The sequence below is a fragment of the Arachis duranensis genome, chromosome 6, assembly GCF_000817695.3.
Source record: "Arachis duranensis cultivar V14167 chromosome 6, aradu.V14167.gnm2.J7QH, whole genome shotgun sequence".
Taxonomy (NCBI): domain Eukaryota; kingdom Viridiplantae; phylum Streptophyta; class Magnoliopsida; order Fabales; family Fabaceae; genus Arachis; species Arachis duranensis.
The window spans coordinates 3,435,663-3,449,015 of NC_029777.3; the positions used below are offsets into that span (position 1 = coordinate 3,435,663).

The window sequence follows — 13,353 nt, forward strand, 5'->3', positions numbered from 1 at the left end:
ATTGTAAAAGGTTTTGCGCGAGCACCTTGAAGCTTGGCAATAGTGGAACTTCTCAATTGCGATTGAGAAAGAAAGTGGACGTAGGACAAAGATTGTGCCGAACCACTCTAAACAGCGTTTGCTTCTTTCCAAACTTATCTCTTTAATAATATTGCCTGTTTACTTTTGAACAAATAAATTGTGATCGAAAAGTAGCTTCGTAAGTACTTAAGGAGTGGCTTAAGTCCGATTGGTGAAAATCTTGATCAATTTATTTGAGTTAGTGTCTATTGGAAAGTAAAAGCTCCTTATAATTGCTTAGCAATTGAGTTAAGCTCTTGGAAAAATACTAGTACAATAACATTCTTATATATTGTTCTTAAATTTCGCAAAAAGATAAATTGTTGTTGCATTACTCAATTCACCCCCCCTCTTGAGTAATTGTGCATAGGTTCTACAAATTCTAGAACCTAAAATTGGCTAATGTTGGCTAACTAAATGTTGGTTCCCTATACTTTCTCTTAACTTAATGAAGTAGCTTCAATCTCAAGAATAAGTCTTAAGTGTTAGACAATATATTTGTGTGTCTTCATACTACTATCAAGTGATGACTTCAATGTCGAGTGTCCAAGAAATGAAAGATTACCCTACTTTACCTTAAATGATCCAAAAGTCACACCCTTTTTCCGATTAGTCAACTGAGCCATCATGAGTTTGTCATATGCCTTCTCCAACTGGATTATACATTTGGAAATCACAACATACCATATGTTAGTGGATTGAACTTAAAGGAAAGCCTCACATCAAAATAGAGCAGTAACAACTTCACAAGTCAGAAATAAACAACTCAATTTGTAACCCTAGGAAATCTAGATTTTGACCAACCTTAAACAATTAAACACTGCTCAAGTTATAATCTACTAAACCGGAACATGGATTCTATTAAAATCTTAGGGGATGCCGTTTAAGAAATGAGTAAAGCCATATCATCAACTATTCCTCCGTAATAAAATACCACTGCATTGAAAGTTTCCATGCCCAACAACCATTGTTTGCCCCAAAATGAAAGGATGAGAAAGAAGGAAACTTACCCGGGAAGCAGTAGCTTCGTCGCCGCTAATCTCAGCCTCCTTCTTCTTTTTCGCATATGCAGCCTTGATCATGTCAAATCTTTCAATAGGACTAACACCTAGAACCTGCACAATAATATCGTAACCTAAGCAAGTTTCAGCTTCAAATTTCAACGCTGTAGAGAGAGAGAGAAAAAAAGGGATTCGATTTGAACCTCGTAAGGGTTGAAGTCACCGTCAGGATTGGAGCTGGAACTTCCAGCTCCAGCTGCAGAAGCAGCAGAACAGAAAAGCTTGGCCCTGGTACTCCATGTATTGTGGAACCTGAAAATTCATTTCAGAAAACAATAAAAAAGAAAATATATCAGCGAAGAAGAAGAAGAGAGAGAAACCTGAGAAGAAAGGGAGAGGGTTGAGGTCTGTGGCGGGAAGTGTGGATGTGTGAGAGAGTCAATTGATTAGGGAAAAGTGCGTTGGAGACTGCCGAAGCCATTTTCTGCAAACTGCTAAATGCTAATGCTATCGAACCACAAAGCCCAGAGTTTTATAGGGTTTTACCATTTTCATCTGCTTGCTTTTTCTCTTTCTCCATTTACTGCGATTTATTATTGCCTAAGCTCTGGCAACTAACTGACTCGCTGAGGGAATTAACATGTTGAGGGTACCAAATGTGTCAAATGTTTGTTAGTAAAAATATTATAACATGCTAAAAAGGTGTCAACTTGTTCGCGTGGCCTAATGGATAAGGCGCTCGCCTCCGGAGCGGGAGATTGTGGGTTCGAGTCCCACCGTGAACGCTTTTTTTTAATGTTCAATTGTTAAATCTCGCTTTCTTCTTTACATTGCAGTAACTTTGGCTAATCACCACAGTTAGTAAGTATTTTTAGACAACGCAAAAGCTGTTACAAATTCCTTTCTTTTCATCCATTCATATTTATTTTCCCTCTGCCAATTTGCATTAGCAAAGTGGATATAAATTTTGTACACAAACATAAGAAAAATCTAGGAATAAGACACAAACATATCATGTAGTAATCTATCCTACATTAAATCCACATGCCCTTTAAGATAGCTGTCCTGATTTGATGAATATATTGTACCAAAATTCCATCTCTTCACTGAGCTGAATGGAACCATCGTTATGATTTCCCATGGTTTCACCTGAAGAGGATGTTATTGCACTGCAAAATCCTGGTCCTGCAATAATATTTGGTGATGAACTTGATCTATTCCTTGAGGTTGAGGATAAACCATCATTGAAGCTAGAAGCAGCACTACCACTACTTGGTGCAATTGCTGCTACTACTCTTGGCATGGTGATGATTTGTGAGGAATATTTACTACCACTGATGCCATTATTGTGCACTTCACTTTTCTCAATCCTTTTCTTCAAATGAGTGTGCCAAAAGTTCTTTATTTCATTATCTGTACGACCCGGTAATCTTGCTGCAATCGCCGACCACCTGATGATCATGATGAACACCGTACCATGGTTAATTAACACTACTAATTATATGACTTTACCAAATTCAATCACATTTGATGATCGAAAACATTTGGTAACAAAAAATAGTAGCCAAAAACAGCCAAAACTTATTACTTTTAGCTTTATTTAATACATCTTGTAATAAATAAATATTAAATAAGACAAGTTTAGACTGTTTGGAGTGATTTTTTTTGTCGATATGATACATGTAATACATGTGATATCAACTACCATGCACGTAGATTTGTCATCAAGTTATTAATATTGTTACCTATTTCCAAGAATTGCATGAAGTTTGAGAATGGCCTCTTCCTCTTCCTTGCTGAATTTCCCTCTTTTAATATCTGGCCTCAGGTAATTTATCCAACGAAGCCTACAACTCTTGCCACACCTTAACAAACCTAATAAGTACACATTATTAGATATTCCTTTAGCATTTGTTCTGTTTCTTTATTGCTATATTATTGTAAATATTATACTAAGCTTGTGAATGATCAATGATATATATATATATTGATTAATAATAGCAACATAATTTATTTATTTAGACTCACCAGCTTGTTTAGGAAGTGCACGCCAGTTTCCATGGCCATATCTATGAATGAAAGATATCAATATCTGATCTTCTTCAGCAGTCCAGGGTCCCTTCTTCAAACCCATTCTCTCACAACAAGGAGTTTTTGCCATTTTTCACTGCTTAACTAGAAACTTCAATTCAATTCTCCTTTGTTTCTTTGTTAGCTTAAACTCTTTCAAGGTAGCTTCACCTCTTAGCTATAAATATAGTTAAATACTATATAGCTTTGTGTTTCAATGCTAAAGTGTTTGACAGTGATATCATTATTATTCCATTTGTGTTTTTTTTTTTTCCAATAGCACTTGTTTTCCTTCAAAGCACGCCCAGTTGAAATTGAGCAAATCAAATGGTCATGTGATAACAAATTTATAATAGAGATGGGCCATGTGAATATGAATGTCATAGTTATTTTTATATATAAATATTAAATATAATGACTTTTGAAACGTTTTAATTTAATTTAATACATAGTATATAACACAATACTACTTTGTTGTAGGCTCCAACCTTAGCTTCGAGGTTGCTTCTCTTCGAAACATGGGATTCCTGTAGAGCCTTTAAAGTAATGATTTTAATGGACAAAGAGGTCAAAAGTAGTATGCGCCTTCAATCCTCTTACCACTGTTCTCTGCCGCCCCCTTCCATTATCTTCTTCAACCTTCAAATGGTTTTCGGCTAACCCGTTTACAATAAAATTAAAATCTTCAAGGACTTCAGTGTAATTTAAGCAAAATATGAACGAATGGATAAAAAATTTAATTTTGATGCGTTAGCGTAAACTAGTTTTATAGTATATCTAATGCATAATATTATATTAATAAAAATAATTAATTTTTTATATTAATTACATGAATAAATGATGATTAAAAAAATAAATATAATAATACGATTATCTAAAATTATAATATCAAAATATTTTAAAAGTTAAATCAAAATTCTTATCACGTCTTTACGATATGTATATATTACTAACAAGGAGACAAGGAGTCATATTCTGTTGCCTGTTGGTTGTCACTTTTCACCTAACCGAGGCACACTTAGACATTAGAAATACACAGACAAAATATTAATAGAATGTATTTAGTTTGTATTTTTTTATTTTTATTTTTTAATATTTTTTGCTTTTGAAAAATTTGTAAAGAAAAATAATTCACCATATCTTTTTGTTTTTACCTTCTCTTTTTAAATTTTTTTATAAAATCTTAAAAATAAAAATAAAAAATAAAAATCCAAACTAAATCAATTTTTAAGAGGCTAGAATTTTTTTTGAAATAAAATAAAATCTTTAAATATATTCCGTGATCTTGACCTATTGATAATGTTTGGATGTAAATATGAAAATCATTGTATTTTGTCACCTTCCTCTTTTTTTTTTGCTTTTGATGATAAGAGATGCATATGTTCTATTAATAACCCGACCCGAATTGAATGTAGGGTATAACATATTTTAGTTGGTCACTCTCTAGTAGGTAATAACTTATATTTACAGTATTCTTAATGTTATATATCTTAATTAATATGATAATTTTTCTTCTTGTTTTCAAACTATTGCTCAATTTCAGACTCATTGATAGGATCATTCTCAGAATTTTCTTAACCAAACAAATAATCTTGATTCATTGTCTTGAGATTCAATGTGAAAAAGTAATTTGACCGATTGTACAGTCGAAAAATGATAGGCATGTAAACGTGAGTTGTGCATTCGTGAAGTAGTTCATCTCTTTCTCTTTCTCATCAAGAATTTTTATGGGTTCAACCTTTATATCTTCACCATCATCAGAGTTAACTTGATACGGGTCCATCATTGGATCTCTTATTGTAGGATCTTCATGACTTTCAAAATCTTGCATCATCCCATTAGAATCCTCTTTATTTGATCTCTTTTGACTATCCTCAAGTGGCATATTTAGATCAACCATCAATCATCTAATGTTTATTCTAGCTGCCCCACTTGAGTGGGTATCATAATCCATATGGCCATAGAAGTTCCTCCACACAAGTCGACCAAAAAAACAAATAACTCCAACAGATGAACATTTGTTCAATGGTTTTGCCAACCCCTTATTAAACGTATATCGACGTCATCACGTAATCGACACCTAAATCACACAAAATCTTATTAGAATTGATAATAACATAATAAAATAAATGTTATCTATGAAACATAAAATAATAAAAATAATTAAATAAACGCTACGAATAATAAACCTTTTGTAAAACAAAATGTCATCTACCTCCGTCGGATATCTACGATAAATTTTTTTCACTTTCTTTATGTGTTGTTGACCAATGACATGAATTATAAAATTCTTCATTGTCGTTAGACATTCCATTTTGTCTGAATATATATAAAGGTTGACTGAATAGAACTAAATACAATAGATCCATCTTGATCATATACTATTTCACCATCATAATGAATAGATAACAATAAAATTCTAGATATTTTAGAGAATAAAAATCAAATGAAAAAATAATAAAATGTGAGAAGAATGAATAAGAGATAACTAATTTTTGTTCTTAACAACTTCGGTGGAATATATAAGGATGGAGGAAGGTCCGCCGAGGTTGAGAGTCGCACGAAATTCGTCGAGGGATTAAGAGAACTTCAAGTATTTATGTGAAGTTCGCTGAGGAATTAGGCGAACTTTGTCAAAATGTTGAAGTTCGTCAAAGAGTTCGGCGAACTTGCCTCCAACGTCAAAAAAAAATCTCTAAAATAAAAATGAAATTAATTTTTTTTATTTTATTTAAAAAAAATCCTAAGAGTCTAATCTTATGATTATTTTATGACTTAAAATTTTTTAATTGGAGACCGTGTAAGGGTTTTTATTAGGGATGATAACGGGACTGGACGCGGGTGGGGGATACTTTTTCGCTCTTCGTCCCCTCTTTTAGATTTGCTCCTCATCTCCATTTTTTGCGAATCTCTATTTCCTGCAAGCCCCATTTCCCATCTTCCTAATCATTTATATGAAAATTCTAATGAAAAATTAAAAAAAAATCAGAAAACATTATTATAATATATAAGGACACAGTCACACAGTGGTGAAAAGAAAAAAGGACGCCGCGATCAAAGACAATGAGACAGTAAAGGGGTGACGACACGATGAGCACTGAGTAGGAGTGGCTAGGGGTATAGTTGTAATGCTATGGGAGATTGGGATTTACGAGTTCTGGCCTTCTGGGTTGACTGAGAAGTGAGACGACGCAGTGCTAGCTAGTGTTATGGAGATTGGAGAGAAGAGAAGACCGTTTTGAAATTAGGATTAGATTTTTCAAAATATATATATATGGTATGTGAAATGATAAAAAATTTATATTAAAAATAAATTATTAAATATATTTAAATAAATTTAGTAATTCAGGAGATTAGCGACAACGAAGTAGGAATCTCCACTCGAATTTCCACATCTGCCTCAAAAGAATTTTAGTCTCTATCTTTATTCCCAATTCGCATCTACCTCAAAAGAATTTTAGTCTCCATCTTCATTCCCATAGAAAAATTTTCTATTTCAGATTCCATTTGAAATAGTTCTCACAAAAATTTTTGTGTTTCGAAAAATTTTGTAATCCCTAAGTTTTAGGCTACCTCTTTGAAGCATAGCATACCCAATTTCGAACCTATGGGAGAGAAATTTTTGCCAAATAAAATAAGAATTTTACGCAAAAGGACTTCTGGCAAAGGGTATAAGAAAAAGTCACAAATGGACTATATGCAAATTTTCTAAACCATGTGGTTGACTCTGAAATCTGAAAAAATCACAATTTTTTTTTTCACATTACTTTTTACCCTTACAAATCAAGAATTAATATGTCACAAATCAAAATTACTATTTACCCTTACAAATCAAGGATTAATATGTCATAAATCAAAACTCTATTTAAAAATTTGTTGATGTCCAATAAATTATTATATGAACAAAATAAAATTCAAACTCTCAATACTTATTTAAATAAACTAATAAACTAACCACTAAATCAACTCAAATTATTTAAAAAAGTTGACAATTAAACTGAATCATTCTAATTATAGTCACGTTTGAGAAGGTGTCGGCATGTCAAAGTATTGAAAGTGAAATTAAGTGGTTTTACAAAGCGGAAAGGAATAATTATAGAGCACTGCAAGATTTTCCTTACAATAAAATCTCTTTCCGTATCTATTTGTTTTAATTGCAGCACAGGTCAAACCATCATAACCATGCTTGACAAAGTAAGATCCTCTTCTTTACTTTGCTGATTATGCTTCATTGAACATTCATTTATTAAAACCACTGAACTTGGCCGCAATTGAAAAACTCTAAAGCAATCACATTGCTGAATCAGCAAAAAAGACTGCACCTGATTAAAATTGAACCACAAGAACAATTTTGAAAAAAACAAAAGTGTGGGAAACTTCATAAAAGAGAGATTGGGAGGAAGTGGGAAAATTGCACATGACGTGTCTCATGGATAATGTTGGCAGACAAAAATCATGAATATGAGAGCACCAACTATATATAAAACTACAATCATGTTAAGTGTACACAAAAAATCAGCCACTATATCAATTATTTGTATAAAATACATATTAAAATATAAAATTTTTATTGAAAATTCATGTATTTAAACACATACATAACAACTGATTTGGTGACTGATTTTTAATGTACACATGACATTTTTGATAAAGCTATTATACACGACAGTACATAGCCTTAATTCCAAGTGTCACAAAATTGACCAAACATAAACTAGCTAGAATTAATTTATTATTATTAAAAAGGCTATAACCTATTGGAGCAGCATTAAGAAATTAACATGTTTCCAAAAGCATGGACCTTCATTCTAAACCATAAAACCACAAGTTACATGTGTTAGTTCTCTTCAGGATCATTGTGGGGCTCTGTAGTAAACTCTGGGGAAACTGAAGGAACTCGCTTTAACAACTCTTCTTGCTTCCATGGTTGTTGAAGTTCTTCCCTTTCATCTAGTAAGGCAAATTTTGTATAGCACAAAAAAACATGGTTAAGGAGAAACTATGATTCTTATACTGAAGCAACAGAAACTTATACAAGGTCTATGCTAACGTGTATGACTATGAGCTACTAAGATTTCATGCATTTATTTTTAATAAAAATATAATAATAGGAACAAGGATATTCTCTTTGTCTTCCCCTCAGGTTTGCACGGTCAATTTGATTTTGCAAATAGGTTAGTCGTGTCGCGATCCACTAGCAAGAACATAAAGTGAAGGAGGGTCAGATAAATAAGAAAGACATTTACAAGCTGTGATAAATGCAACAAACACCAAAACCAAAATAACCAAACGTTACAAGATTTTGGTAAGCAAAGCCAATGTTGTAATAAAGTAATCTATCGAATTCTCTTAATTAGGAATTGTTTAGAATTAGAAGCAATGTTGGGTGGTCCTGCCTTCATTGTTTTTTATATTTTGGCTAAATTACTGTTTATATAAGAACTAAGATGGTGCTTTTATTGATTGTTACTCCCTATAGCGCGCTAATTTGATATTTAATACTCTATAACACATTATCTCGACTAAGGATAGTAGAGAAAGAAAGCAAGAGTCAATGACATGCACAAAATGTCAAAAAGGATTCAATCAAGGATACTTCAAAATGGAGCTCAGTTTTCACTTTTCACACATAACATATCAACTCTATCTCTGTCAGTCTGTGATCACAGACTCTCCTAATAAAATGTTTTGGGCTCATAAGTCAGGCAGAAGGGAAAAGGAATGTGCTCATATGATCATGATTACGATTATTCTAACAAAGGATCGACTAATGTAATTCGTGCAATGAAGTCTTATAGATATAGATATTTCAAACATTTGAACCTGTACTTAGAAAAGGGTAGATATAACACTGTTCTTTTTGTATTTGCGGGGTGAATAGGTAGATGTTAACTTATAGCTACCAAGAGTCAAAAGAAGCATACATGCTTTGTTATATCCTCATGAAGACTTTTTGCCTTTTCTTGAAGCTCCACCTGTAAAAAAGCAAAGGGGTAAAAGAATTACTCAAATTTCCTATGATTTTCAAGCTTGTATTAGGTAATTATACTAACTTTAGAGCTACAATCTAACAACTTTAACAGTCAAATTGATACATTAAACAAGTAGAATATGATTTCTTATTAAACTAATACAATTCCTAATTGGGATAGTATTCCTCGAAAAGATAAAAATGCTTCTTCGAATGTCAAAACAACTTACAACAGTTAGTTTCTGCAGCAGGTTGGCTTTCACTTTTAGCCGCAAATCCTCACATTCTTGCTGTAAACAATATAAAACACAAATAACTGTTATGCAGCAATAAACGCTTAGAAGCACAACATACTGCATACAAAATGTTCATAAATTATTCAAACAAAATAACATGCTCAATGCAGCTGATTGACCTCTGTGAAGTCATTATCAGAAAGCTCGGAGATAGGGATGGCTTTAGACATGAAGGAAACTTGCAAAAGAATTCTCTTAACATCATCCTCCAATACAACACCTATAAGTTAAACAGGAGCATTAAGCAAAAAGTTAGGAAACATAGGCCAACACTGTAAAACACAAAGCAACTTAACAAACCTAGCAAATAAAAGGGAGAAGTGTAAAATATAGATTATCAAACATGTCTAATTTGATACCTGTAACTCTCACAAGATGGTAAGACCTAGTCTGCTTACAATCACTGGAATCCATTTTAACTCTAACGAAGGCTCCAACAACCTTACCCGTAAAACTTTCAAGTTGTTTAGATAACTCTAGCACCAATCTTTGTCTTAAGTAAATAAGTCTTATATTACTGGCACTTATGGATGCAAAACGACTAGCCTTGATAGACAAGTCCTCCTTTTCCAATTTAAGTTTTCCTTTCGAGCTTTCTTCACCATCTCTATCACCCGACTTTTCAGCATAGTGAAGTTCCAATAGAGGATATATTTGATTTTTTGACATAACCTTTTTTCCGAATATAGGAAACAACTTTTCATCAAGGAGGAACTTCTTCTTATCTTGCGAGAGATAGAGATTGTTCTTCTCAATGTATTCACACACGAGAGTCCGTATACCCCACTGTGACAATGGTTCAGTACTAAATTTTCCAATGGACGCAAGGAAGCTAAGGAGAGGTTTCGATCCCCATCCCATAAACTCCAGTGATCTGGACTGCTTCCTTTTGGTTGAGTTGTGTTTATACACAAAAGCTTCATTGCCGTCCGATGACATGGAGTCATTCTGACTTTCTTTATCTACATCAATGACTTTGCTTTGATCTGGAGAATTTTTAACCACTTTGTTGTAGTTGGTTTCTGCAGCAGAGATATCATCACTAGTTAATCCTTCGTTTAGCTTAATAATTTCCCAGTATTCCTTGAATAGACCCTCATATGTATCTCTTCCATTCACGCTTATCTTGTTCTGCAAGGAACAAACAAATTTTATTGGAAACTGCCAACTATAGATATCATCTCAACTTAAATTATAATATGATTCCAATTTACCAATCTGATCATTATCATTTAGCTGTTTCATCTTTCATCCAAAAGAACCAAATGACGGTAACAATTTTGGCTCAATAGTCTAGACTCACATATGTTGCAAAGACCTGACCAGCCATTTATTTTATCTCAACTACAAATGTTAAACAGCCTTACTTCTCACACTCTCATATGTTAATATTGCGAATTATCTTGTACACTCAGAAACTGAAACATCCACAAATTAGAGAAAAGAAATAGCAATAGTTTCACCAAAATTTTCAGTCTTTGTTAGTTGTTACGATTGTGGCCTATATTCTTTTTTCTCTCAATCAGTAATGATGTAAGTCACATAGTAATTGAAAACTAGTATATATCCTTTGCCATAATGCTTCCTAATATTATGAAGTTAGTGCAGAAAGGGTGTAGCAGCTAAATTAAATGCAATTATGGATTCGATGTAATCAATAATTAATTTGGTCAAAAATAAATGGCATTCCATATTATCACACCGACCCCCTGAGAGTCCAGCTCCAAATTTTGTTCTATAATTTTGACTAGCGGCGCGCAGTTGCAGCATAATCCTTTATCACCCTTGACAGTGATAAATTCTGAGGAAGCCAAGCACTCTTTGCACAAAGCATTTGGACAACCAAGGCAATAAAACTTTGCGGATTCCTTGCATTCGAAGCAATAATGCCAAGCTGAAAATATAAAATACAAATGCAGCATTTCAGTTATGGCAACCTAATCATGTAGTCATTGAAAGAGCTTAATCTCATGGTAATTGGACATGCAAAAACCTAATGATTTAGTTAGGGTTTGGTGTACTCAATTAGGAAAAGAAGAAACCACAGAGAATAAAATTCAATGTATTTTTACATGCACGCATTAAACTTGATGGAACCATTAGTGGAAGGCCATCTAGTTTGCAAATCAAAAGTTCCCATTTAAAAGAAGACTAATCAGTAATCATATATTTGGCTACCCAGCAAGAACTCTACTACATTATCAAGAACTCTACTACATTATCAAGAAACTCAAATGGCTTACCACAAATCCAAGATTTGTCCTTCTCAGGGGTAACTGGAACACAGTAGGAGTGATAAACCTTCACACAGTTCCTGAAAGCAAAAGAATCAGAGTCAACCCATACCATACCATACCATACCATACCATATACCATACCATACCATACCATACCATAACTGGTGGAGCTTATTACAAGTGAAGACTTAAAAAAGAAAAAGGAAAAAAAAAAGAACCTAACGCAACTGAATCGTTTGAACTCCCTCCAAAAAAAAAAAAAGAAACAAACAACCTGCGATCGCATACAATGACTTCTCCACCATCCTTGCATTCAAAGCACCAATCTTCGGATTCTTTTGGTGGGTAGAGTTTTCTCTTCTTACCTCCACTGCTGTTATTTGACATTCTCTCAGGTCTCAACTGTGATATAGTGAAGGTGATGGTACAGATCTTTGCTATGAGCTTTTAAATACCAATAAGGCTTTTGTCTTCTTTTTTTTTTTTCTTTTGTTGCGTCAACCCAATAAAACATGTCATTAATTAGTCTGATCCTCTGATAGGTTACTTATGATAAAGAAAAACAGTCAAAGACAAAAATTAGAAAATAGTTATTTAAAAATCTATCCAGATCTTTATCAGATATTTTTTTGACCAAATATATTTTTAAAAAAATATTCTAATAATTTAACTTTTTTATAAAAATAATTTAATTATAAAATAAATTTAGTATTTATAATTTTACTGGTATATATTCTCTGTTAATGCGAATTAATATCCAATTAGTATATGTATTCGTGCAATATACGAAAAATATTTATTTTTGTATATTTATGTTTGAAATATGATTTTTTTAAAAAGTTTGTTATAAATATATTTAATAAACGGGTCTGCTACACATACAAGCAATAAGGCCTTACAAGTGTTACAAGTCTCTAGCCCACAAATATTCCACACGCGCACTAATTATATTGAATGGAGCGTAACATTCACGCGCTCTCACTCAAACTGTTACGCTTCTCTTCGCGTAAACTGCCCCTTAATGGCAGACTCTTCCACTTCTTCCACTTCTTAAAGCCATTCAGAGAAAACGCAACCCTTCCATTTTCGAGCAACATTCGAAACTCAAGATATACAATTCGTCGCTAACATTCGAAAACTCCATCAACACACCATAAAACTCTCGATCAAGAATCTCCAGAGAAAACAAAGTTATAATACTCAAGGTACGTTACATTACCATTCCTGTATATTTTCCAGATTTCAAACTAGGTTTTACTGTTCTTCTACGTTGTTGTACGTTTTACTGTTCTTCTTGCTCTACGTCTCATTTTACAATTTATAATGTTCTAGGTTTTATTGTTATTCTTACTTCTATGTTACACTGTTCTTCTTCGTTCTTGTAGGTGTTACTATTCTTGTTGTTCTAGTTCTCCTGGTAACTGATTTTTGAGGGTATATTCCGTAGTTTGGTAGGTGTATATGGAGTAATTTGTTGGGTGTATATGGCATAAAATGTTGGGTGTATATTTCTGAACTGATATACTGTAATAGTCAGCACTTGCTTATATTTGCTTGTCCATGGGTGTATATTGCTTGACCTTGTAATGTTGCTTGATATTGATGCATGTTTGAGTGATACTTGACTGATATATATAGGTGTATCTGAATCATATCTATGGGTGTATCTGACTGATATATATGGGTGTATCTGAATCATATCTATGGGTGTATCTTAC

General features: G+C 33.1%; 3 protein-coding genes and 1 non-coding gene across 4 annotated transcripts in view; 1 reads left to right on the forward strand and 3 right to left on the reverse strand.

The window, feature by feature from the left end:
• Positions 1-1,636, reverse strand: part of LOC107492009 (protein CHLOROPLAST J-LIKE DOMAIN 1, chloroplastic) — a 13,007-nt gene extending 11,371 nt beyond the window's left edge. Inside the window, exons 1-4 of the mRNA XM_016112960.3 lie at positions 1,442-1,636; positions 1,265-1,373; positions 1,071-1,175; positions 636-713 (exon numbers count right to left, since the gene is read on the reverse strand). Coding sequence (XP_015968446.1) covers positions 636-713; positions 1,071-1,175; positions 1,265-1,373; positions 1,442-1,542 — 393 coding nt within the window. The 5' untranslated portion in view covers positions 1,543-1,636. The remainder of the gene's footprint in view (positions 1-635; positions 714-1,070; positions 1,176-1,264; positions 1,374-1,441) is intronic.
• Positions 1,637-1,773: 137 nt separating this feature from the next.
• Positions 1,774-1,846, forward strand: TRNAR-CCG (transfer RNA arginine (anticodon CCG)). The gene has a single exon. It is a non-coding gene; the product is annotated as a tRNA-Arg (tRNA).
• A 201-nt stretch (positions 1,847-2,047) lies between these two features.
• LOC107491849 (transcription factor MYB4) lies at positions 2,048-3,391 on the reverse strand. Its single transcript, XM_016112763.3, has 3 exons — positions 3,090-3,391; positions 2,807-2,936; positions 2,048-2,512 (listed from the first exon to the last, which is right to left on the reverse strand). Exons 1-3 carry the CDS (start codon positions 3,220-3,222, stop codon positions 2,113-2,115), a joined length of 663 nt encoding a protein of 220 aa, XP_015968249.1. The 5' UTR covers positions 3,223-3,391; the 3' UTR covers positions 2,048-2,112.
• Positions 3,392-7,506: 4,115 nt separating this feature from the next.
• The window catches only part of LOC107492011 (uncharacterized protein At5g08430), a 44,091-nt gene continuing 38,244 nt past the window's right edge, over positions 7,507-13,353 (reverse strand). Inside the window, exons 4-9 of the mRNA XM_052262714.1 lie at positions 9,758-10,529; positions 9,518-9,618; positions 9,333-9,392; positions 9,056-9,106; positions 8,254-8,325; positions 7,507-8,097 (exon numbers count right to left, since the gene is read on the reverse strand). Of these exons, the coding sequence (XP_052118674.1) occupies positions 7,969-8,097; positions 8,254-8,325; positions 9,056-9,106; positions 9,333-9,392; positions 9,518-9,618; positions 9,758-10,529 (1,185 nt within the window). The 3' untranslated portion in view covers positions 7,507-7,968. The remainder of the gene's footprint in view (positions 8,098-8,253; positions 8,326-9,055; positions 9,107-9,332; positions 9,393-9,517; positions 9,619-9,757; positions 10,530-13,353) is intronic.